The 27,402-nt window shown below is 40.4% G+C and overlaps 1 protein-coding gene across 15 annotated transcripts in view; it reads left to right on the forward strand.

The window, feature by feature from the left end:
- mecom (MDS1 and EVI1 complex locus) overlaps positions 1-27,402 on the forward strand; it is a 159,926-nt gene that overhangs the window by 112,973 nt on the left and 19,551 nt on the right. For 13 of the 15 annotated variants that reach the window (XM_044119125.1, XM_044119113.1, XM_044119119.1 and 10 more), the window contains exons 3-6: positions 17,866-18,000; positions 25,731-25,833; positions 25,918-26,031; positions 26,870-26,981. In XM_044119125.1, the coding sequence (XP_043975060.1) occupies positions 17,866-18,000; positions 25,731-25,833; positions 25,918-26,031; positions 26,870-26,981 (464 nt within the window). Of the gene's footprint in view, positions 1-16,009; positions 16,524-17,865; positions 18,001-25,730; positions 25,834-25,917; positions 26,032-26,869; positions 26,982-27,402 lie in introns of those variants that run through there. The other 2 variants (XM_044119126.1, XM_044119127.1) reach the window with 1 other exon arrangement.

Raw genomic sequence — 27,402 nt, forward strand, 5'->3', positions numbered from 1 at the left:
CAATTTATCTTTCTTGTTCACCACAGAGTGACCCAAACATGCAGCCAGTGAATTCCCTATTTACTATGGACATTTGGAGAGGGCATAGAGGCTCCAAACCAAACCTCACCCATGCCAGGCTTACAAGGAAAGGAGGGGCCCCTTTTGAGGAAGTCATCCCACAGTCCAAATAACAGGGCCATCCCCGCCAGGGGCCTGCTGTCAGGCCAATGATAGATGGTCTCAGTCTCCGATTCCTTCCTCAACTGGCCAGTGGTAAACAAAGGGGCAAATATAGAGCTTTAGATAGGGTCATCCCTGCCACGGAGGGAGTGATTGTCAGCCAAAGGGAAGGATTGGAAGAGCAAGAGAGCAGAAAAAGGGAGAGAGGCAGGGTAAACCCCAGCACATTGATTGCTGGGCTCTTCTTTGATTCACATAACAGACATGTTGTGCTGTTTTATTTTGCTTGTAACGTGTCCAGAAATTGCCCTGCATTGAGACAGCGCTACATTTTAGTGATTGCGGCTCCCACAGCTGCGGCCACAGGAATGCTGGCTGCCCTCTGCGCCTCCTTCATTTCCCTTCCGTCTCTCAATCTATCTTTCATTCAAGTCTTCTCTCGTTTCCTCACCTCAGTGCGTATCCTGCGTCTTTCTGTCCTGAGGCGATGACTCTGGCTCTTTTGGGAAATCTCTGATTAACACTGAGGCCTTTTCTTACCAACAAGGCCTCCTTCTCCCTTCCTTGCCTCCTCTTTCGTCTTTTCTAGCACTCAACATGCCCCTGAGGTTTTGAAAATCTCTGGAGTTGCTCTGCCAGGCTCAAGAGGAGGACTAAGGACATACAATCTGATCTCCACATCAGAATGTAAACTTATTTATTCTTACTTCACCCATATTTCAGGACTAGAAGTTTTTTGCATCTCAAATACTGTCAATAACTAAGACATTTTTGGTTTGAAAATGTTGGATGTACACAGTTGGATTACAATGTTTCAACAATATCATTAAGGGACAAGCCAACAGAAGATTTTAAAGATGGCCATTTAAAAGTTTCCTTTGAATTTTTATGGTAATACACTGGGTTTATTGTTTTCTGCAGTCTTACAGTCATTTTGCAAGGATTTTGCAGTGTAGGGTACAACACATTGAACCTCTGACTGTCTTAATGCTGCAGATGATTCATATGGGCACAGAAACAGATTCAATCCACAAATGAAAATCACTCTTTTTCTCTCTCTTTATGATCCAATTTTTTAAAATTGGGTTTTAGCTTCAAGAAGAGTCAATAGTAGAAGCTTGAGATTAATAATTGGTTCTGCAGTGAGATGGTTTATTATATTGAGCGGCTGAAGTTCTCTTAAAGACTATGCTTCCTGTAGTCACCTGCTAAATACTAACTTAAAAAGTGACTGCCTTTTTCCAAATGCTTGGCCTGGAAGACTTGTCGCTAAATTTTTTGAAGTAAGCCAACTGGCGGTTCAGACTAACAGCGTGCTATGTGAAGGAAAAACTGTGAAACCCTTTAATGTAAAGTCCTTATTCCTACACCAAATCCAATAAATGTTTCACCAGGTCAAATGTTCTTTCCAGTGCAAATTGTATTGCAACCTTTTCTTTGACAAATGGTATATAGTGACCGATATTCTCGTTTTACACAATAGGCTGTTTGTAATTGAGAAGAGTGGGAAATCATTCTTGATTATGGGCTGATGATGATGACTCTGTATGTGACATTTTATTTTATGGGCTTCCACAGCCAGACTTTCTTAAATTCAGCAAAACTACTTACATATGTTTATATCCTGATCTGTACATTTGTGTGATTAATTTGAAAATGATAACTACATCTTATTTAGGGTTAATAGTAAGTGGGACACTGTAATGCAGGAGAGAGAAGAAGGCATTTATGAGAACAGCCTGGAACCCCCCAGCACACAAGTACCGATTGTTGTCTCTGGCTGGTGAATAAGTCAAACTAAGCTGACTGAATGTACTTGACCCTTCACCTACTCCCTCTTTTTGCTCAGACTCCTCCACTCTTGCTCTTTTTCACTCTGTTGCTTGTGTTGGTCTCTGTTTAACTAGCTGTCTATTAGAGTATTCCATATCTCAGCTACCAAATAATTCAACATACGTTCACAAACTGGAACTAACTCTAGATGGTTATTAATGCCTTCCTGACGCCTCAAATCTGGTAATGCAACCACTCTGTTTACACCCGGAGTGCTCTCTGACGTTTTGTTACTGCTAACGTCAGTTATGGATTTATTTGGAAAATCAAACTCAAAAACATTGAATATGACACCTCCAGTAAAATCTGTCATGAAACCTCCGAGCAGACATAGTGTTGGGTATGTTTCAGTGTCCGGCAACCACTCGTATGTTTGTCTCAAAAATGTCAAACACATAAAAATTGTTTATATTTTTTGCAGGTGTCAACAAGAAGTTCCTTATATCCAGTTCCTTAATATAAAGCTGACCCCAAGCACTATGAAGTCCAGATAAATGTAGAAACTTCTTCCTTATATAGAAGAGAGGGAATCCCCTGTAGCATGGTGTAGACTAGAGTAACATTCATGGCTTGAAACTGTGCCATGTTGATAACCACTGGTGGTGGTGGCTTGCCTGGCCAATTGTTTAGCACTAAAATGGACAGTGGTCCTTGTAAAACCTGGATCTGTCCTGAAGCTCCCAGAAATCCTTGAGAGGTTCAGCCACAAGCCCTTTACCGCGCAAACACTTAAACTTCTTGCCAAGGCCCCTGAAATATATTGTTACCTTTAATATGACTCAAAGTCATTACATCTCTTGTTCAAATGGTCTTCAGCAGCGTGATCTAAACATTAGTTTGTCTAATCATTATACTCATTACCTGGGTGTTCAAGATCTTAAAATGACCTCTTTAAAAAAAGACCTTATTTTTCTATCTGTTTTAGAGGTTTGAGCATCGCCTTGTTAACTCACAGAAATATTATTAACTTGAATTTTGATCGGTGGGTCATCCAACTTTTCCTTGGTGCTACATCACGTTTCTTCATTATTAATCAGCTTCACCGGTTAACTCAAGTACCACAGGCTAGACGTGTGTACCTCCTGAGCCAAACTTGCCATCCAGTTTTTTTGTCCAAGACTTTAATATTAATCTAGTTAACACTTTTGGAGATGCAGGCATTATGAGAATGTGCTAAGCAGTGAATACACTTTTTGTATGTGAATAAAAGAATGTCAAAATCCTATTCCTTCAGACTCCAATGAAACATTTCCCACATTATACACCCCTGTCACACAAAGGAATAGCCATTTTTTAGTCAATTGCTTACATACTCGTGCGTTTTATAAGCACAAATTTGCTTGTTTTCTTCATGGATGCATTTTCTGGTCACACCCTACATGATTTTTATTTGTGCATCATGACCATAATGTCACAAAAATCAGTTTTGTTTTTTTCTCAAAAAGGCCAGACAAACCTAATTAACATCCAGGAAATGACTCAAATGCTTGCAATGGTGAGGATGATGTTCAGAGGAAATGACTATGGATGAGCAGTTGGAATAGGAGGGCTAAAAAAACAGGGTAGGTTTCAAGCATGTGTTTGTGGTCCACCATGGAAGCTGTGAACCATGTATGGGAATAAAAAATTGCACCTTCTTTCCTCCTTTTTCATCCAAAGCCAGAGTAAAATGTTACATACTCGTTCGCAATGAGTGCTGGAAAGTGAACTTGAAATTTTGAATTGAGTCAATAAATCTAATGGTCATAACAATAAAAACAGTATCAATAAAATAAACTAGAATGTGGAAAGGTACATAAAAATTGAGTACTTCCCAATTAGAAATTGAATATTTTGAAAAGTTAAGACATAAACACCTCTCATTAATACCATAGTCAAATTCCTTACTTCAAACTATGTCCCCTATTCTCTGTTAAAAATAAATACATTTATTTAATAGGCTCACTACCTTCACTGGCTGTTAGGGCTAACTGATAACACACTCATTTCTGTATTTTACTCACTTTGTATGTCTACCTTTAAGTCAGCTTATTGCACCCTCACCGACAGCACATATCTTTAAAGCTGCCTTAGTAAACTACAGAGGAAACTTTGATCAAATGAGATTTTGCTAAAGGTCCACGCGTTGTTTTATCTTTGTGAGGTGTGTTTGTGTTATTCCTAACCTGAAGCATTTGGTCTGCTGCTTTAAAACAAAAGGGCTCTGATCCAGTTTACTCCCAAGAGAAAACGAGGGGAGAGAGAAAGAGTGAGACAGAATGACACCATGTAAATTGTTGGGCTCATTCCTCAACGCTACTTTATGGGAGGAGGGGGTGGGGTCAAGATAGTTAACTAGTGGCAGGCCTTCAGACCAGGTTCTGACTTCAAACAGGGAACATTATGGGTGTGCACACTCACAGGATATTGCACTGTAAGGCCGCTGAACAAGGCTGTGTTGCAGAGAGGAGGTTTTGTATTGGGCCCATTAGAGCTCTAAACTGATACTAATGAAGCCGTTTCCTGTGCAAATGGAGAGACTCAGGGGAAACTAGCTTTAGGTTTTAATAAGGCCCTTTCCAGTCCCAGTTAAGATGGTGAATTTTTGTATCTGGGTACTGAGTGGGTTGCCACTGGTTCCAAGCAGAACCTCCCCTTGGAAAAGTTAATTACGCATGATTAATGGAGTGTTTTCCTTCCAATGATATCTGTGACAGCACAAAGCTGTCGTAAGGCTTGTCAAGCCCAATTCGAGCTGAATAAGTACTTATGTGATCGCATGTGATGGGCCTCCTCTCACCAGCACCAGGCCTCATCAATCAAGCCCTGCTGCTCGCAGTAGTGGGAAATTGGTCTATCAGCGCAGCTAGCCCACCACCCCCTCACCGCCACTGCCACCACCGCCATCGTCACCTCCCTCCCTCCCCATTCAATCAGGCCTGGGGCTACAATGCTTCTTTAGCTCTTACTTCTGACCAGCGCAGGGGTCACGGGGGGGAAAGTGGGAGCCAGAGCCGAGCCCATCCATTACAGCTCTTGTTTCTCTCGGTGGCAGCCGGACGACAAGATTCTATTAGGAGCTCCGTCTATTCAGCACTGAGATTACACCAGGGCCCTCTCTTCAAGCACACCTCACCACCAACCCCTGAGCACTCACCAAACCTTTATACATACCTTGGAGGCCTTACAGCCCCCTCTACAGCCACTGTCTCAATCCCATTCTACCCTCTTTTTTCAGTATTCCCTTTGTAGTCTTTTCTTACACAGTGACAATAATCACCAGGAGGAAGAAATAAACAGAAAACAAGACAGGAAACTGGAGGAGAATGAGAGCAGACACTTCTACATTGACCCGCTTCTTGTTTGGATGTGAACAGTCTTGCTCGTCAGGCAAAATTTGGCTAGGACTGCCACACAGACCAGCTGTGAACACACATGGGCTCCAAAGCTGTAACCAACTTTCCATTTGACTCAACATGTCGCTCCAGCACATGGCTAAGTGTAAACACACTGAGATGGGTAACATCACAAACACAAGCTGACATCAGTTCAAACTGCCATTTTTGCAGTGTTTGAGAAGCTCGTTTGTCTCCTGCTGGCCTGAAGAGACTCTTCATTTACTTATTATATGTTGGCATTTGAGAGGGAAAAAGAAAGGCAAGAGCTGCTAGGGTCATGCCCCACCTTGGATGGATTGGGAGTCCTTCCTGTGAATAAGCGGGAGGGAGACAGTACTCCTGTCAAACAAAAAAAATGTAATTCTTCTCCTTCTATGAGGATGTCCGTAGTGTGTACATTCCTTCTTTGCCTCAATTATGAATTACCTCCACCCATGTCTTGTAAACAAAAACAGTGAAGAAATCCATCAGGAAAGAAGGGGGGAGGTTGTCAAGGTGGTATGTTCTCTCCTCTAAGAGTTTCCTGCTTTCATGGTCACTGACCACCTTCTTCGTACTGGGGATATACTCACTTCATGAAACACTAGATCCGACAAGATGAAATAAACATTCCTCAGAAATTTAGCTTCATATTGATACAACAGCATCACAGAGTCGCATGTCTGTTATCCAAATACCTCATTCCACTAAGATGGCAAATGGCATTCCAAAGGGAAGATCTGGTGACTGTGGAGGCCACCAGTTTACAATGACCTCATTGTCTTGTTTAAGAAGGCAGTTTGAGAAGATCTGAGCTGTGCAGCATGGTGCACTGTCCTTCTGGACGTAACGGCGTGGCGACTGTGGTTGTGTGGATAGAGTAGTCGTCTTGCTATCAGGAGGTTGTAGGTTTGATTCCTGCTTCCTCCTGCTACATGTCTAAATGACTGGAAAAGCACTATATAAGTTCAGTCCATTTAACCGTCTGAAAGAATGGTCAGCAACAATATGCAGATAGGCTCTGGTGTTTAAACAATGTGCAATTCAAGTGAACCAAAGTGTTATTTCATGTTGTTTAAACTAAATTTTGTTCTTACCTAATGTTGCTGTGGAAATTTAGACTCGTGGGCCTGGACAACTTTTCAACCAGTTGCTGTCAAGTTTTGGTGAGTCTGTATAAACTGTAACCTTAGTGTCTTGTTCAAAACTGAATGTAGTGGCCCCTAGTGTTGTCTTCAAACGCTGTAGTCCTTTTGACTGAAGGTTTGACATGTTCAGAGATAAAATACTACAAATACAGAGTTAGTATTTGTGTCAACAAGAAATTCAACAGTGCCTGTTTCCACAAATAAAGTAGCAAGTAAATGTGTTTCTGAAAAGATAATGTGAGTAATGTCAATATTACTCTCATTATATGAGAGTATGAGACAAAATTTAGGAAAATAAATCAAATAAAGGAAAATGAATGAAATAAAAGTAAAGGGACAAAGAATTTGTTGAAAGTCCTAGAAGAAATTGGTGTCTGTTTATCCTTGGTTAGGAGAGGGTACACAGGGTGGGGCCACATGTGGTTTACAATCCCACAGCTCTGCTGCATGGTTTGGAGTTGGCAGCCAGCATATGTTTTAACAGGATCGGAATTCTTCTTCAGTGGCAGCGTAATCAGCACCAACTTCCTCCGATTCAGGAGCTGCAGGCCTCGCTCCCTGCCTCTTTTGTTTCAGCCAGGCTCCGCTGACAGCACACAGGAAACAGCTATCCGAGGAGATGTTAAATGTGCATAAACAGTGTATCTAAGGAAAGAGAGCTGAAAAGAGCGAGACTGACAAACGTCAGTCCCCCTAATGTGTTGGTGCATTGATGGGTGCTCATGCCCATCTGCACATGTACATGCACACTTTATTATTTGGCTTGGCAGAGGTTTGCCCGTGTTGCCGGCCTCTCCCAAGGGAAAATGTGAAAGAGGTTGTTTAGGAATACTCTGCACACTAGCTGTCAGGCTAGTCATCTCCAGCTGCCTGCCTGAGACTTTTGTCTTTGTTAAATGTTGTGTGACAATGAGATTTTCCAAAGTGCCATCTAGATAAAGAAGTGTATTGAGAGAGAGCACACGGGGGGGAGAAAAAGGGAGACTCCAATTTGAGCTGAGATGGTCTGGTCATAGTCCAGCAGCTCTTCATCACCACTACAGCTGCAGATATATCTTCTCTCTGTGTCTGCTACACACACGCATGCACACCTTCATCATCTTGTCTCACACTGCGCAAATACACATTCCTTAAAACTGCCCGCATCTCAATAACGCACACAAACAAACACACACAAGCACACAGAAATACACCTCTATTCCATCACTGGAGCTCTAGATCTTCGATCGATCCTCACAGTGGCCAAGGTGCCGGCAGACACCGGCAGGTGATTGATCCCCAAATCAGTCCCTCACAACTCCTGTGCTATAAAAACCATAACAACCCATCATAAAGCTGATTTATCTTCACCTGGTGCAGGGCCTCGGGGTTGGAATATTAACCCAAAAGTGTGTGACACTAGACTGATTGGTTTGGAATTGATCAAGCCTAGGGAGCATTGATCAACATATCTGATGGTTCAAACAAGAGTGGACAACTGAGACTGTATCGTGTAAAACTTTCCATGCTGCTCATAAACCAGCAGTTATGGAAAAGTTTTGTTTTTTTTTTTGTTACAAAGTGTTTCTTTAATATTTTGCAGATTTCTGTTAACTAGAAATCAGTTTGGCATTAACATCTAAATGATAGCAAGGAGAAAGAAAACACTAATTTAATATAAAGTAACTTTTGTCGCAGTTGGTGATGCCCTTAAAAAGCAGCAAGAAATGTTGGAAAAATACCTAATAACTAACACAAAAGAGTTGTACCTAATTACACAATAATTATTTCTGTTCTACATTGGAATTATGATGTGAAAAGTATTTATGGATATCATTTTGTGTCCATTTTGTCAGCAGGTTCATCTCCTTTTAAAAATGATTTTGTTTTTCTTCTTGTTTTTTTGCACACTGGCGCAGTTGGTAGAGCTGTTGCTTTGCAGCAAGAAGGTCCTGAGTTCGATTCCCGGGGTCTTTCTGCACGGAGTTTGCATGCATGCGGCTCCTCCGGCTTCCTCCCACAGTCCAAAAACAGGACAGTTGGGTTAATTACGTGTGAGTGTGTGTGTGCATGGTTGTGTGTCCTGTCTGGCGACCTGTCCAGGGTGACCCCGCCTCTCGCCCGGAACGTTAGCTGGAGATAGACACCAGCACTCCTCCTGACCCCACTAAGGGACAAGGGTGTTAGAAAATGGATGGATGGATTTTGTGACTGAACCAATATGAAGCTGTCGTCTAATGCCCCACTCTGCTGCCGTATCGTCTTCGTCATTAAAGTATTAGCCCTCCAACTGGACAAAGAGCATGAAAGGCAAGTTGTCCAACTATTACAGCAGAAAGCAAACTTAAACATGAGAAGCGGCCTCAATAAATGTAATAAATGTGAGTCACTTGAACATCTGAAGGGGCCATGTACCACTTTACCAGTCGGACATTAAATAAAGCTCTTTTAAAGATGATATCTATGAGCGCCGTAGAGCCAATCTGTTCTCCCTGTGGCAAAAGGCAACATGCTCTAATTACGTCCCCATTTCTCCTCTGCAAGGCTGCGCTGAGTTGTTTGAGTTTCCACTCTGTCTGTATGTATAGGAGCTACATGCCCGCTGAATTTATGCTTGGAAAACGTGACCTCTTGACTCTTTTGCTGCTTTATCGTACCCAGTAGCTCACATACAGTGCAGGCCTGTGTTCTGAGGCTCTGCAGAGGAAGTATCTATGATTACCAAAGCCTGCGTACGTCACTGATACCACTTACCATCAAACTTCACCTCTCCAGCTTCCTCTGAAAGACCCTTTATCATTCTTGGCCATGCACCATGCAGCCTTCTTTTCATGATATTTTCATTGATCATGTTGTAAAGGGAGGGATTGAAAGTTAGGATCTAAAAACACAAAGAGCATATCCTGCTGCTGAGTTTGTGTGACATGGAGTGCTATCTGCAGATATCAAATAAATATTTCAGATATCAACTTAATGCATCAATAAATTCCTCAGACGTATTTCAAATGGCACCTCTAAAGAGAATGTACTGTATATAAAGTAACTACAGTTGCACAGCCACACAATGAATGTTTAGAAAAGTTTTCTGCATCATCAGTTAAAACATTTTATTTAGGCACTAACATAAAATATGCAGGATATTTAGCCGGGTATAAAGTCTCCAGAGCTCACTGACGGATAACTGCATGAAATAATCCCTTCATGGTGTCAGCAAGTCACGATAATAACCATAAGATTCTATCTATATGCAGAGGAAAAAGCCTTTTCAGTCCTACCATCTCAAATGTAAATATGTTCAGTTTGCTAAGCTCTATTTCAGATAATTAGAGACATGCACTTTGGGATGAAGCAAGACATGTCAAATGTCAACTGGTGATTGTGATCTCTACTAATGGATGAAGAGACATAAAAGCACCTTATTCAATCTGTAAAGTGTGGCAAAGGATCTGTGATGCTGTGGGCCTCCTGACCCCATTAGGGACAAGGGTGTTAGAAATAGTGTTAGAAAAGTTGTCTACCTAAATGGAAAAGATTTTGAGATTTAGGGATAAAATTGTCATTGTATAAAAATGAGCTATTACAAAATATATGTTCATTTTTGCGCCAATTTGAGCGTATAATACTAAAAATTTCTATTTGTTTTCTATGAATGAACCCTTTGAAATTCATTGGGAAAAAAAGCCGAAATGTCTTTGTTTATGAAGATCACTTGTATAAATGTTTGCTCTGGTAAGTAACTACTGTCATTTGTGATGAAATCTCTGCAAGGTCTGCAAGACGTTGTCAAAGGGCAGAGACAGACAAAATGACCGTGTGCTAATTCAGCAAACACGGCACGCTTGTTCCTGAAAGGCGCAGAATTTGTCAAGAAATCATCCTCTCTGCGACTCTGCCGGAATGCCTGGCTGACCTCCGGCAAATGAAAATAATCCAAAGTAATTAGAAGTGAGCCGCTCTGGTCCTGAGGGCCCCCGGGCGGCCGGGTAAACATGGCGGAGGGTCCGGGAGGGGCCAACTGCGACAGAGAGAGAGAGAGAAACAGAGAGAGAGAGAGAGAGAGCGACGAGAGGGGCGGCGGAGAAGGGGGTGCTGACCTTGTCCACATAAAGCAGTGATTTATGAAGTGCAGGCCACAGCAGCAGGGCTTCTGTCTTCTCCCGCAATACCAAATTACCGAGGTGGAGATTAACACGCCGCTCACAACGGGCCCGCTTCCAGAGCCGAGAAAATTTCTTATTTACATTTTCTCCTTTCATTTCCGCTGCTGTGTTTTAATGCTAATTGGGGATATGCGGACACCCAGACTTATCCTTTAATATAGGGGCCTAAAATTTGGACACTTAACGCATTGTGAGCGCCTAGCGGCTGATGGATGTGCTTATTAAAGAATAAGTTGCAGAGTGTTGTGCACACCGTTCGCTTTGCGCTTTGAATAAGTTCCCACCACTTGATTGAGCCGCCCCACATCTAAGCAAAATAAAACGCGTAGGGAAGTGGGTGGAGGGAGAGCGTCCATACAGACTCATGATGGAGACTTAATGCAGCTTTTAGTCTCTGTCAATAGGTCTGAATAGCGGGCCTATTTCATGTGGATTTGGCTGCGATATTTTCTTTCTTTCTTTCTTTCTTTCTTTCTTTCTTTCTTCATTTCTTTCTTTCTTTCGTTTTCGCTCTCCTGGAGGATGTGCAGGAATGCACCGCGCAGGCCTTCACCAGTGTTTCCATGTAGCCCCTCGGCTGCAGCGGCACAGGCCCTGCAGCAGCTCACTGTGCCGGAGTCAGTTTTCAACCCACGCGTGGACCCCCTTCCTCCCCCTCTCTTCCCACGGCCTCTCTATCACCCCCTGCCGTCTGCCATGTCCAGCCCGTTTCATCCCACTTCACCCAAACCATTTTGGCGCACCAGACGATTATTGCCTTAAAGCTTTTCCAAAGAGTTAGAAATAAAAACAGGCCCCATGTAAGGCAGAACTTCAGATCAAGCAAAAAATATGAAACTATTTGATCATAAAAAAAATGCTCGGCATCCATGTATGACTTACTTTTTTATTTTTATTTATTTATTTATTTATTTATTTATTTATTTATTTATTTATTTATTTATTTATTTATTTATTTATTTATTTTGCGTGACCGAGTACCTAAAATAAACAAGTAAAGCCCCGAGCTAAAATAAGCATCTAAGATGTTCAACCCCATTTGGAGAATTTCACAGCACCTTTTCATCCCAGTGCAGCATGCTGTAAAAGAATCTTCCTTAATAAGTATGAAATGCTGCGCGCCCTGATACAGTCGAAACTTGCGCACCCTGAAGCCTGCGTCCGTTTTCATTGTATAATTCGTTGATAAACAGCTTTTCCGCCCTGAACAATTCAGCGCGTCAAAATCGTGGTGACAAAGGCATGGCGTAACTCAGATATAAACCAGATCCGTTTCATCTGAGCACTTCAGAACGTACAGGAGAGCGTTTATGGCAGATCTGAATCGGAAATCAGAGCGGTGCCACTGCAAATCGGTCTCCCGCCTCATTAAATGAACAAGAGTTTTAAATTCACCCCCGACGTTTTTTTGTTTGTTTTTGTTTTTCCTGCAGCTTTACTGCGTCACGTTTGGGTGATTAGACGTTCGAGCACGACGTAGAGCTGGATCTTTCATGTCCCATCTAACAATTTGACGCGTTGTTGCGGATGTTCTGCTCTTACAAGTAGGGAAGTGTAAAAATTTCTTATTGGAAATCAGAGAGCTGCTTGTTAGAGTGGACTACAAACTGAGATATGAAAACTGAAAAAAAAAGAAAAGAAAAAAAACAGTGCAGCTACAGACAGAAAAAAATATATTCAATGTATCTGTTTTGTTTGATGGTTTTGCCTGTGGGGTAAACTTACTCAGAACTATTTGAAATTAACAAGACCCACAAAACTGTTGAGGGACAAACCATGTACAAATTAGACACTGGTTGCTTTTGCCATGAACACACACAAAAAATACCGCCAAGAAGCTAAGCTCTGATTCAGACTCCCTTTGTTATTCAGTTTATATTTTAAATAGTCACAGTTTCCATCATCTATCTCATATTTAGCTTGTGCAAGCTAAGATATATACATTGCAAATAGTGCCAATGAAGAGAAAACATTTGAAACATTTGAGGTAAACCATCCGCACAGTTTGCATTGAGAAATGTCACAGAAATGACATCCTGTACATTTAAGACCTAAAACCTCAGATCCACCAGTGACAAATACACTGAGTTAATAGGAATATGGTTTTCCAGCTGCAATGATATTTGCACATTGAAGACGCAGAGGCTGATTGTGGTCAGTCTCCAAACTAACAAGTGCCTGAACTATGAAATCCTATGAAATTGTTTGGTTTGTCTTCAAAAAAAAAAAAAAGAATCTGTTTGTTAGTGAGGCATAAAACATCCCAATCACAGCTAAGATCTGCTGATCATTGGCTAAAAGTACCCCAGGGTTAGAGGTGTTTTCAATGGATGTTTACCCTTCTGGTAGTTGATTTAAGTAATTAAAATGAGGCTTGTTGAGAAAGCCTCTTTAATTTAATAAAGGATTGGTAATTCTAGGATATTTAAATTATTATGCTTTTACTTCACATTTATATTTTAATCATTTTTACGTTTAAAATTTAATACAGCCTGAAATTCGTTTTTACAGTGTGAAAGCGACTGGTATCTTGTCTAGGTGTAAAAGGTTGCTGACTGGCCAGTGCGACAAGCATTTCTATATATGAAAAAAAAAGAAAAGTTTCTGATTGAGCTTGTTTCCTGTGGTTGTGATGATTGAATGCAATGACGGCTTCAAAGCAGCAACAAATTTGAAACCATAAAAAGTGTTCTGAATCACATTGTCACCTATAATGTGGCATCTTAGAGTTGCACTTTAGTTAACCACGCCATCTCCTGACAGGGCAAAGAAGCGGAACTCTCCCACAGATTGCCCCTCTTTGCCCTCTGCGATGCCACAAACTCTACTTGTTTATCCTCAAACATTTCCTCCCTTTTTAAGGAAGAAAACAAAAAAAGAGGCACGCCCCCTCACACCGCTCTCCCCTATCAGAGATCCTCGATCAGACCGAGAGGCCGCCGGAGCAATCACTTTCCCAGATTACTTGTATTTAATACACAATGCATCATAAAACAAATCCCTCATCCTGACAGGAAGAAAATAGAACAGCTCATTCGACTTGAGCTTTCCCAATTTATGGCTAAATTAAAAAGGCCTCCAACAATGGACAAGTCGAGCACAGGCAGGAAATCAATGACCGGGCGGACCGGGGGTCTCTCTGGCGGCTCTCAAGGAGCACGACATGATGGGAATCAGTGGCAGGGCCCCTGCCTTATTTACACATGATTTTTTCCTGTCCTTACTCCACGTTTTTGCTTTGTGCTTTACAAAAAAAAAAAAAAAAGAGGGTGTGGGAGGGGGGGAGGCAATGGGCATTATCTGGGATGGAAGGTCAATGTCACAGAGTGAGGAGTTATCCATCATCATCTGCTCTCTTCAGACTCTCTCCTGCTTTATGGGCTCCTTAATAAACTCACTGACAAGGAGGATGTTGTTTTATTATTATTATTATTATTATTATTATTATTATTATTATTATTATTATTATTATTATTATTATTATTATTTCACAATACTGTTGATTCGAGTTCCTGCTTTAAAAAAAACTGACAACATTATGCAAGGACTCTCCACAAAGTAGCATTTTCATGTCTTATCTTGATGAGACAAAACCAAGAACAAAGCCGTTTTTAATCATAGCTCAGTTCCAACATTTCTCTTAGTGCTTTCTTTCAAGCGGGAAGATTTGATTATTTGAAAGAGTTCATTAACTTTTTTTTTTTTTGTGCTATGCTGCGAAAGAGAATGAAGGGGAAAATAAACTGCCAGGAACAAAAAAAGCAGGTGATTAGGTCAATGTCTCCCAAAAAAAGTGGGTTCTAATGGTCCATATGGAGTTTCCTGGAGGTCTTTAACAGGAACACTTAAGTCTGTGGTTGTTAAATTGCTCCCCTGACACAAAAAGAATTGGCTTTGAAATATAGTCCTCCTATTTTTTACCTCATTGTTCTAATATGTATGCATCCTTCCTACTAAACGAAGAAGAAGTAGTAGTAGAATTAGGTAGGGCTAATAAGGGAGGCAAAAATCAACAGCGGCATGTAAAATGGGGGATAAGATGGGGGTGATGTGACAACCTCCAGCCTGTTTAAGAATATGGCTAAAAAGAGAGGCTCTATGCATGTTTTGGTAAGTGATTATCAAACCAGCAGCACTTAAAAAAACAAAAACAGTGGTTGTTTGATTTCCATGTTAAATTGTTAAATTAGAAAAAGCATGTTTTGTAGCCAACATAAAAACATAATCAAATGTGATTTTTTTTTTGGTTATATTTGACATAGTAATGACAATATATATATATATATATATATATATATATATATATATAGGTATCATTAACGGTGATGATGCTCATATCTTTTCGTGGTGGAACAGACAGCCCACAGTAAAGAAATATCTACAGTTCTGACAGGTTTTGACAAAGTAAGTTAAGTGCAAAGTAAGTGCAATTTTTTTGTTTATTGGTTTTGAGCCCTATGCCAGCGGCACTCACCCTTACCATTTAAGGGAAATGACGTCACGTGGTCAACCATATACTTTGTCTTGCTAAATTGAGACGTGTGTTAAATAAAACCAAAGGAACGTTTGTGTTTCTCTTTGCTGGTGGATTCCTAGTTTTGGTTTCTTTTCATAAACATGAAAAGAAAACAAAACAAAAATGAAAAGGCTCGCATCTTCATGTAATATTTTGCATTTAAAACAAAGCAAAATTACCACGTGATGTTCAGGTTTCCACTAATGGATTCTCATGAAAGTATATCATGCCTAAAATATGCAGAGACCAGAGAGGGAAATTTGTTATTTATGTTGTGCACTGTCACTAATTTTACACTTCTTATTGGGATAAACAATCCCAATAAGTCGTTTAGGTTCAAATTTGAAGCGCATAATAACATCAAATCCTCCAAGAAAAAATAAAGAGAGAGAGAGAGAGAAAAAAAAAGTTGGGGAACACGTGGATGCTAAATCATTAAAGTGTGGCTGTCTGTCTGTGTGTGTGCGTGGAGTTCATCCCTCTCATAAGCCCCCATCGCGACCTCTCCCTGACCCCGCTCACCCTTTCCAACCCCGGGCCCCTGTCACTTTAAAATTTACTGCGGAGCCGAGTCTCTTCCGATGGTTGTGGTGGTGGGGAGGCACGGGGGCGAAAGAAGGGGTGCACAGACAGACCCCCGCGAACCGATTTGACTCTCGTGGGGGAAAGGATGGAGACTGAGGCGCGGGATCCCTCTTTATCTGAGCGGAATCAGAAACATCGCGCAAATTGTCCGCCTGCCGAAATCTCCCCCTGCTGTCACACAGACGACACATCCCGAGCTGTCTGAGGAAGAGAGAGGGGAAGAGGTGGAGGAGGAGGGTGGGTGGGTGCGTGGGGGGTGAGGAGGAAGAGAAAAATGAAAAGTTGAATGGCTTACTGAAGGACACCTGGGCGCGTCAGGACAGGAGGGGTGACAAGAGAAGGAGAGGACGAGTCGAGCAGAAGAGCGCAGAGCAGACACAGTGAAAAGTTGGCAGCGGACTGATGCGCCGGATGGATTTTAGTTCAGCCCCACGATGTCTGTAGGACAGTGAGAGGAGAGCAGCGCCGTCTGGATTTACTCCTCGGCCAAGCGCGAGCGGCGCGGCGACCGAGAGCGCACCGGCGGAGATTCCCGAAGCTCGGGGAACCGAAGAGGCACTGAGACACACCGCGATGCCACAAAGCTGGCGAAGCGACCGCAGCAACAACAAGTTCTAGTTTTTTTTCTCTTTTTTTAATACTTAATTCAAACTTTCTGTGTTTGCTTTTTTAAAAATTTATTATTTTTTTTTAACTTTTTTTTTTGTTGTTGTTTTTTTTTTTTGTTTTTTTTTACTTTTTCGGAGTTTTAATCACCCAAGAGGCTGTAACACGAGTTTGGACGGTAAGGTGATTGATAATTGTCCTCAAATAAAATATTATTTTTCCTACACTGATTATTTAAATTAAACCACGGTTAATTTGCTCGCTGATTATTTAAAACTTAAAGTTTTATGGCTTCATTTAAAACGCGCAGGATTCACTTTTGATTTGATTCCCGATTCGGTTTTCTTTTATATATGTATATATATATATATATATATATGCAAAATATTTATTCAGTCGAAGACTAACAAAGGCGCTGAGGAGATTTGTGACCCTGGAAGAGATTCTGTTTTGCATCCTAACAATCGGCTTGTCTTCATAACTCTTATCACTCGGCGGCTTCCTGCAATTGATTTGCTTCCCTGCAAAAGTTTACAACCGCTCTGCCGAAACCAGCAGCATTTCAAAAGCTACGTTATAGCATTTTATGCTGCAAAATTTAGGAGGCTAATGATTTGCTTTATCTAGGTTTTGTTTGTTTGTTTGTTTGTTTGTTTTTTGTAAATCGTTTTCTTTAAAAGTACACATCTTAACAAGAGCAGAACAGATTTTTTGGTATCATTTCTATTAAGATTTTTATTCTTTTAACAACTTTTGCTTTTGTTGTGAAATCAGTAAATGCATTTCTGTAATTGCATTTCTTTAAATGAAATTCGCTAAGCATCAGTATTAGATATGATTCGAGGTTGGTTTCAAGTTAAAATAATATAGACATTAAAATAAATATATTTGTATCTTTAGTGTTTTGATGAGATTGTTGATGTATTTCGTTTTTTGTTATTTTTTGTTTAATTCGTTTTGATTTTGAAACATTAAATCATTTTTATTTATTTTGTTTATAACCAGCATCTCCTATTTAATTTTTTTTTTCACTTTTTCGATTTATTTATATTATGCTACTGAATTTCAGCTCTTCTGTGTTTTTTTTTTCAATCCATAACATAACACATTAAAGTATTTTCTTTAAAGTATGGAAATAAAATTAAAGCCAACATTAAAATGTTGATTTTTTGATTTCATTTTTTTACTTCCTACCTGCTTTTATAAATCCTAAAATAATATTTACTGTATTTTTCTTCAGCCTTTTTGTGCAAATTTCTCAGTATGCATGCATGGTTAGGTGTGTGTGCGTGTGTGTGTGGGTGTGCGTGGGTGTGTGTGTGTTTGTGTGTGAGTTAGTGCATTGCCTCACAAAGCAGCTCCTAACATTTAAGTGGGATTTCTTAGTGGGAGGTATGCGGTTAGGCAGTGTTTGGACACAGTAACCTGGTCTGATACTGATCAAAGTCTGATCTTTCTCTCTTCCTCTCCCTCTCTCTCTTTTTCTCTTTCTCTCCCTTTCTCTCTCTTTCTCCCTGCAGATCTTGGATGGGTCAGGCCATGTAAAGTTCTGCCTGGATGCCAGCAAACCAGACGCAGGGAGCTGGCTGAAGCACATCCAGTTTGCCCCTGCGGCCACGCAGCATAACCTGAGAGCGTGCCAGATAGATGAGCAGGTATGTGGAAACGTGTCCTCAGAAACCTGTGACATGAAATCCATCTCAGCAAAGTGAAAGAAACCAGAGAAGGAGAGAAATTTCAAGCGAATGAGTTGTTCTTGAAATCCCCAGATGATGATGTGTCTTCTGCCTGGCAAAATGAATCAGGGTTTTTAAATTCCTTTTTCTTTTTTTTCTTTTTTTTTCTTTTTAATTACTCCAAAGCCATAATTTTGTATCAGCACTTTCCAACATCCAGCCTGCTGTGTGCTGTCAAATGATATTATTGTGATGTAAGTCAGATAGTCTTATGAGTGGCTGGCACTCTTTGTCCTCACCTAACAGACAAACACATGGACACACACACAGCTCTTCTTATTATCATCCCTGCATGTTTTACCTCTGTATTTATTTGCTGCCTTCTGCCGCGCAAAGACCACAGGGAACGATCAGAGGCGGCCGCCCCCGAGACGATAGTTCCGCACACTTCCCGGTCACGCTGGCGATATAAACTCTTAGATATGCCAGGAATGCCGAAGCCCTTTTGCTGTTCACCTGGCTGTAGAGAGGTGCGTGCTGCACACATGAGGGCCCGTTCAGCTCAGTAATCCTCACAGCCAGCAGGCTCCCAAAGCAGGAAGACATTGGCCCAAACTTCACCTGACGCGTGTGTTGAGAGCACAATCGCTTGACCCAAACAGAAAACATCATCTCACAGGTGGTCCATCTAGATAACTTTTCAGCAGTGTCATCTGCTGAGATGAGAGAATAAACTACATTTTTGCGCAGGATTTAAATTCAAATTGCTCAACAAAGTCTTTTCTGTTTGATTTGGGGTTTTTTTTTGGTCATATTTAGCCTTTGGGTTTAATTTTCTTCCAAAAGCTATACGGCTCAGCCGCCAAGACACTTATCTTCTGCTCATCTTTCACACATCTCAGTGACTAGAGACAGCAAGAGGGCCTCATAAAGAGGAGCAGAAGCTCTTTCATGCATGCTTACCTCCCCACTCTGGTAAAAGACAGAGACAAACAAGCAGAGAGAGCTTTCCCCGAGCTGCCCGCGACGCGAGGTGCGACTCGCTGTCAGCGTTGCGGTTCTGCCTGGGTGGCTGTGTAAGGCTCCCACAGGTCACGGACATGGCTATGATGAGGTGATTGTTAAGTATCACGCTCTGTCACAACACTGCACAATGTGCTGTCTTTAAGCCTTCCGGCCAACGGCGGTGTTTTCAAAAACACACTGTAGCCTCCCACAATGCCCGTCTGTGCGTTGGAAAATGAATAGACTAAACGGGGTGGTCTTGTAAAGCTGCTGTCAGATTCTGCCGGTGTGCGTCTGTCCCTGTGCCTCTAAGCACATGGGGGCCCTTTTTTTGCGAGTGTGTCGAGTGTTTCATTATGTCTCCGGAGTGTGCGCGCACACACCTGTGTGTTGCCTGCGTTTGGGCTTTTGCCCACGTCCAAGCCAAAGTTGCAGCGCCTGCGTGTGTGTGTGTGCATGGGTGTGCGTACGCAGGGCTGTGAATTGTTCATTGAGGTTTCGATGACTCCCAAAGCTCCTCATTCCGAGCTGGAAATGTTGAAGCCGCACAGTACCTGATTCCAGCAGGTCTTTTTTACAGCCACAGAGAAAGCGCTGAGTCCAAACTCAGCCTGAAACCGCTGATTACGCCACACATTACACACACCACCAACAGATTTTTGCAGAGGAGCCTCACAGTGTTACTGAGGGCTTCAGATGGATTGGAAAATCTTCCCTCAGGATCAAATTTAAGGGACTCTTTCTTAGCCGTCGGACAGAAACGATTTGTCGCATGATTTACGGTCGGACGTTGTCCTACAACGACAGCAATTTCCAGGTGTGTTTGGTCGTTATTTTGTGAAGGGCCTTTACAAGCACCTCTGCCGGCACAAGAGTAAAACTGGCTTCCATCCTCTCATTTTTGACCCAGTTCTGTTTACTATAAAAGTTTATGAGTAATCTCAGAAGAACAGGGGAGTGGAAGAGGAAGGAATGAGTGAAACAAACCCTGTTTTCTTCCACTTTTTTCCCCTTAAATACAAGATTTGTTGTAAATTATGCTTCTTCTTACTATTTCAGCTTCTTGTTTGCTTATCTGCATATACTACATAATTTGAGAAGATATAATTTATAGTGAACTGGATATCAGAAATCAGAAAATATTTACAATAGACAGCGTGAGATGTGTTCTGTTGAATATACCTCCTTTAATTTACCACATTTAGCTCTAAATAAGAGAATCATTTCACAATAAATTGGAAGAGGACTAAGGACACTATTGGCAATTGCGATGTACTATTGAGTCAATTAAAGATTGATTAAGTTTTTATTGATCAGCTCTGATCAGTGTGTAACAGGCCAAATACTTAAAAGCAATTATCTTTAATTTATAAACCCATTACTCAACTGTGGCATTTTTTAATCTTAAATTTAACAAAATCTGACAAAGATTAGGAACATATGCTTTGATGTATAAATGGACAAAACCTTATTACACCTTCATTTTCTGTCGGATTTCAAAGTATTAAAGTATTACTCCACGGAGAAACTGGCTTATTTACAAAACAAATATTTGATATATTTGACAGGAAAATTTTTAATTAGCCAAGATAATCAGAATCAATATGTCAGTCCTCAAAAAAGACTGAAAATTGCTAAAGAAAAAAAAAGAAGAGGGACCTTACTTTATCAGTCACACTGAACTTTCCAGAGGTTGTACTTTTTCTACAGGTATATTTAATCCTTTTCTTGTATTTAACTTCCAGCACAAGTATTTTTCAGCACTCACACAATGCAGTTAATAGTTTTGTGGCTGCTGTTTGCGCTGATCATGAGCTCTTGGCTGCCTTTGAGACAAATCCACGCCTTCAGAAAGCTCCTAAGCAACACGCTTGCAGCTCTCTGAGCACAGATCCCCTCATGTTTTGTCGTGAGGATAATTAGGGCCAATTAGCACTTAAAAACCCTTCTCTGCGCTCCTCACTCTACTGATTCAACTAAATGGAAAATTGATTAAAAAGTGTAATTAACATCATCCAGCAAGGCCCTGAAGAGCCTTTCATAATACAGTACAGAGGGATGTGAGAGTTAATCTCATCTGCTCCATTGATTGTCACTCAGTATTGAGTGCAATGAAGTGGCTCTGGAGCATGTGGCAGTGGGCATACAATGGAGCTGATTGTAACTCACGGAGATAACAATTTGACGCTTATTCATTAATAAACTCTTATTATAAAATTGAAATCTGATGAGCCCTTTATACAAAAGCAACTCTTAACATAAGGCTTAATATGAGGACAATGGAGTCATGCTGACTTTTCTTCAGATTCAGCCAATGTGCTGGAATTGTGTGCAAATTCTCTTCATCTCCTTCTGCGTCATTTCATACGATTTGACATGCCTGTCTTTGTCTAAACATGATTCTCCTGCAAAATCTGAAAGAGCATTTCTGCATGTTTTGCTCTTGCTTTATTTCATCCACTGTCTCACACTTTTGTCTTTTCTTAATTCTTAAGCAGTGTTCAATTTAAAGCTTTTTGCATGAGGTTCTGCCCCCAGTAAGTTTATTTACTAGTTTTGATAGCGTTAGCAAATGGCATACCTGTGGATATGATGAAATCAGCAGGGAAGACGCAGCAACGGCAACGTAACAAGTAGTCCAATCATAACACATTACCTCTTTATGAGCGCCTAAGAAAAATAAATAGAAACAAATTATACCTTAATAAAGGGAGCAAGGTCAAATATAAATTACACTTAAGCCTTTCAATTGTATGTGACAATTTTGTAAAAACTGAATTTGTGAGCTACAGAATGTTGAGTGTTCACTGCCTGTTAAGCTGAGGCAGCAGGTTACTGCTGCTCTGACTTAGAGAGCCTGGATTTTTGCACTTGGTGATTACTTAAAGCCAAAGTTAAAGTGTTGTTGGGATTGTCTTTGTGTGTGTGTGCGGTTGTGTGGGAAGTGGGGGTGTTTGCTGGTGGTGCCTCCAGACTCGTGCAGAGTTGCTACCTGTTTGTGTTTATCCATGGTGATCTTTGTGGAAGTAGTAGAGTTCCCCTCCTGCTCATAATTGCCATGTTTTACCCACTTGTGTGTTCTTAAACTATTGCAGATTCCCTTTTTTTTTTTGTAAAGTAATTCATTTATCAAAGATGACTCATAGACCACAGAGTTTCTTACTTGTGGAAAGTTCAGCATGCAGGACATCTGTGCCTGCAATTTGTTAAGAGTTTCCTTCACTTATGGATGTTTATTATGATAAATTTACTTTTGTTTAAACACAATACCCCAAATGTAAAAACGTGCCTCTTTGAAAAAGTGTTATTGACATTCTTCGTGATTTTGATATACCTACCTCTCCTTTGGGTTTTCAACAGCTTCTGTCTTCAGCGTCTGAGCGGATTTTCTACAGAATAACAAATCTGCTTGAACCGCTGTTTGATTGTTTCGTAGTATCAATATTTTGGTGACCTCACAGAGGTGACGGCCCGTTGGAGCTAGGTTCTGTTTGTCCGCTCAAGCATGTTAAGCGTTCCATTTATGCGCGCCTGTATGTTTACAATAAAGTTGAAGTAAACATGGCAAAGAACGAGAACCCTCACACTTGAGTTCCTTTAATTCTTTTGGTGAAAAAGCAAAATGTTTCTCTTGTTTCCCCCCCATATTATTTTTCAGTATTAAGATTTGACTTAAAAACACAAATCCTGAAAACAAAACAAACAACCCCATTCAATGTAGTTCACCAGAGTTCTTCAAATATCCTTGAACTCCTCCGATGTCCTTTAACCATGTAGGTCAGTGTCTCTAACACAGTGCAAGAGGCTATCTCTTTTATCCACATATTATTTTAAATCATAGCTATACCAAGATATGCAAAGATATACTCACGATTACTGAAGGAACAAGCTGAGATTTCTTTGCAAAACTCAGAACCCATCTCTTTTTTTCCACAAAGTTTTTTTCTAAATCACAAGTTATTTTTAGAAATCTGGTAGCAATATTGGACCTACATAATTTATGTGTGTCCATACCAAGTTTAATTAGTCCAAAAATGTAAGTTTTGTAGTTCATCTACTAGTCATAATAATTGGAAAAAATGATTTGAAATGCTTATTTTTTAATTTATGTAAATAAAGAATTTGGTACTAGAGATGATCAAACGCAGCACAGACTAATTAAAAATCTCCTGTTGGAGGTTTCAAAGCTAGTCACTCAGGGTATGGGCCATTTAGTAAGTGTCTGTCAATCTGTCACCACTTCTTTATCTCTGCTTAAGCATGCTGCTTAGAGTTTGAGAAGGCCGCTTCATTGACGTTGCAACTCAGTGTTATTCAGTCAGTCTGAGAAGCAGGCATTGTTGGACAATACTCTCAAAATGACAGCGCATCTCCAGCCTTGATGTAGCCAAGGTGCCACAATTATTTCACCAATGCCTGTTGATGCATTTTCCACACCTACCAAAGAACATATTTGAATCCCTTTTCTGCCATCTAGTGTTATTCCTAATTACTTAGCACAGTTGTTCCCAAAGTGTGGGACGCCTCCCAAGGGGGGGGTGTAGTGTCATTGCAGGGGGGGCGAGGGTACCGGTATGGATGAATAAAAAAAAATAAAAAAACAGTTACACAAAAGTGTTTCACTGTAAAGATGGTTTGTAGTGTGTTTCATTACAACCTGAAGTGTGAAATAAACTTCACTGGAGTTTGAAACTAAAATATGTGTATAGGTTTATGTCTGGTTGAACGTTGTTCATGCCCAGTTGATTTTTTTTTAATGTTGTAATCCATAGGGGGGCCCAGAAAATCTTTGGGAACCACTGACTTAGCCTTTTTTAGCTACACCAATACTTACACACTACACATCACATATATTCAAATGATCAAACCCTATGTCATTTAGCTTTTAATTGACATAAGTAATCTTTTCATATAATTGTAAATAAAGTTAGGCAGTAAGGTGTTAAAATGCATATATTCCTTTTCCAGTGCTCGTGACAGACAAAAACTAGATAGTACTTCACTAGAATGACTTCAAAATAACAAGGATTAGTGTAGTGACTCAATATCTTCAGATCCCACTACATCTGCAACGCCTATTGTCCCTAACATTAGATAACTGGGCCCTCACAGTCCAACAATATTTAATACAGTTTAAACAAATACCTTCATATTTTTTCAACATGGGGAAATCTTGAACATTGTGAAAAATGTGGCTTTTTATTTTGTTTTACCAACCTTCTCCTGTAAGTTTTCCACAACACCCAAACGAAAATATTCCTGAATATTTAAAGTCTCTCTTGTTCTGTATAAGTGTGTAAATATTTTCCATGATAACTTAATGTTTCCAAAAGTCTTATTTTATTGGATGCTGTATGACTCCACAATTTACTGAAAAGCTCTGCTTTGGTCAGCCTGACGTGCTAATGTAATTCTGAGTATGATGTCATGTGCCAGACGTAAGAACAATGACAGACACAACAACACTATGTGCGACAGAATACCTCATTATCCTTATTTCGACAAAGATACTTATCGCAACCTGACACGGAGCCACTGTGGCTCTGTTGCTGCAGCCACGTTGTTCAAGAATCCCCTTCATAATCCGCCTACCTGTGATCCATGGCTTCCCAGAAGCATTTTCTCACCCGCTGCACATCAATCCCCCAATGCATTTCTAATAAATTCCTCCATCATCATTGTCATGTTGACACAGCAGAGGAAGTTGATATGTTTAGCGTCCAAAGCGTGCTGAAAATAACCCCATGTGTGATTGTTTTGCAGAGAAAGGCCATTGTGTGTCCATGGGAAGCTCCGCAGTCGCAGGGTCTCTCAGCTGATTCTTTAATGTGACCACCCCCATCTTTGCCTAAATAGACACTCACCTCCTCAGCAGGCCTCTGTGCAGCACATGCCATATAGATTGCATGTTTTGGAGAAGAAATTTGTGAAGCACATCTTGGTTTAAAATGAAAGCATGTAGAGGTGGTTTTACTTTCCTGCTTGGAGATCCTTCCTTAGCTGATGAATTTAATTTAACTCAGCCGCTTCTTCAGCAGTTTGCCTGTTTATTTTGCTTGCTGTTGAATTAGCAAGCTTTCTCTCCACACAGTAATTTACCACTTCCTGCCCGCGGTAATTTTTTGCAGTGCGTCGTCATGAGGCTGTGTATTTATTCAGTGGGATGGATGTTTGTGCTTTCATTCATATATTCAAAGATGGATGTCTCATAAGATGATTAATTACAAGTTAATGAGTGAGTGTATTTTCATGTGTATGGCAATCCTTTGCGGTAGCTTTGTGGTGTTTTAACCAAGTAAACAACTGTGGAAATCTGTGTGTTTATGTGTGTGTTTATCCACCAGGAGCTACCTTAAGGGACATTCACTGCTGCTCAACTGTGGTAGTGCGTAAAAAATATAAATTGTGCTATAAATATTTGACCAGTATGGAAGAAGATTAGGGCCACTGAAAAAAAAGAAAGGAAATTTAGATTTTCTCTCAGAATGTTGACTGTTCTTTTAACTTTAGTCTTAGCATTTTGAGATTAAAGTTAGAATTCATTCCCTTTTTTTAGTGACACTTATTCTTTTTCATAGACCAGGACAAACTGCAAAAACTTAACAAGTTACATCAGTAGCTTTGTTCAGTGCTGGTTTATCTTACCTTTATCCAAAAAACATGTCTTTTAAATCATTAAAATATATATATATATTGTGTTACAGATCTTCTACAAAGTCACTAGAGAGATTTTTCCTGGTGAGGAACTACTACTTTTCATGAAGGCTGAAGAGTATTTCTGCGACACAATGGCTCCTGATATTCATGGTATGCATCACACACTCAAATACACAACCTTTTCCACTTTCAACGCACATTTTTTTAAACATCTCACTTTTTTTCACAATGCAGAGGAGAGGCAGTACCGCTGTGAGGACTGCGACCAGCACTTTGAGTCCCGCAACGAGTTGCTGGATCATCAAAAGGAGCCGTGTGGGATGCCTCCCTCTGCTTTCCTCAACCCAGGTTTGACTTCTGTTTCTACACAGGCATGCCTGTTTTATGAAGCTGTAAACTCTGAGCTGAGACGAGTGACAAGATGGATGAGCGCCTGGAGAGGGTGGACAGATATCTGTGTTAGGTGCTAAAGTTGAGATCACAGAAGAATAAACTGTGAAAGGACGAGTCTACAAATAGGAAGCGGAGACTTATCTAAACCTATACACCACAGATGTTTAACAAAGATTGTTGTTTCTTGAGACTGGAAGTAGGTAATATGGAAAAATAATCATATTTTATTGTAAAATCACAATTAGTCTTCATTGCAATTCTTCTGTGGAAAAAGGAGCAATTAAGGTAAAGCATATACTTTAGGTTTTGGGTCAAATAACCTTGTGGAAACAAAGCTTCATTTATTTGTGTAATTATGCCAACTTGTTTCTAGTGTAGGCAATGCATGTTAGGGTATCTCTCAGATTTCTTATGCTGTTCCTATGGTTTAAAAACCTTTTTATGAGATGGCAGACAACGTGACGGAGGGATGAGAGTTTTATTTCATTGTAAATAAAACAAACTCCCACGTCAATTGAGTAGAGTGTAACCGAATGTCAGATGGATATTTAAGAAATACCATTAAAATACGATAAAATGTGAACATTTGATAGAACTGGACGTAGAGAATCATCGGAAATATTTGAAGAAATAAGTAGGTATGAGATCTTAGAAAGTTTGAATCAGGCAGGAAGGAGCTATGCAATTTGCCTCATAAGTCTTTATCTTTGTGCATGTCTCTAAATCTTATTGTAAAATTCATGGATAATTACGCCTCTGCGTGTCTGTCCTTATGTTCTTCTTTTGTGCATAGGAGGAGACGCTGACCTGACAGCTCAAGAACCTCAAGATTTGCGGCCCCTTCATATGTCTCATGGCCTACATGAGTGTAAAGAGTGTGACCAGGTCTTTCCTGATGTCCAGAGGTATGTAATGAACACAAATATCCAACCACCTGAATTACCGTAGAAAAACAAAAAACTTGTCTTTTTCATTTTTATTTTGCACCTAAAAAGTCTGGCACGTGCATGTGTTTAGCTCTCCTTTCCATGATACCATTAAATAAAATTTACTGCTTTCAAAAATCACCCAATTAGGAAATATGGCAGGTTTTCTGATAATATTAGTAAGTTACAATATTTTCAAGACCAAGGAACACAACAGGCACATCAGTGATAGAGTTATGGAGAACTTTAAAGGGGAGTAAGGTTATGACAAGAGTGTAAGCCTTGGATGTCTCACAGAGATATGTTTAGTGCATCACCTTTAAATTACAGCAGAAAAGTAAACAAAATAAGAGGGTAATTTTTGAAACAACGTCATTAGAAGATGTGCTTAAAGTAAGGA

This window comes from Gambusia affinis, linkage group LG06, assembly GCF_019740435.1.
Source record: "Gambusia affinis linkage group LG06, SWU_Gaff_1.0, whole genome shotgun sequence".
Lineage (NCBI taxonomy): Eukaryota > Metazoa > Chordata > Actinopteri > Cyprinodontiformes > Poeciliidae > Gambusia > Gambusia affinis.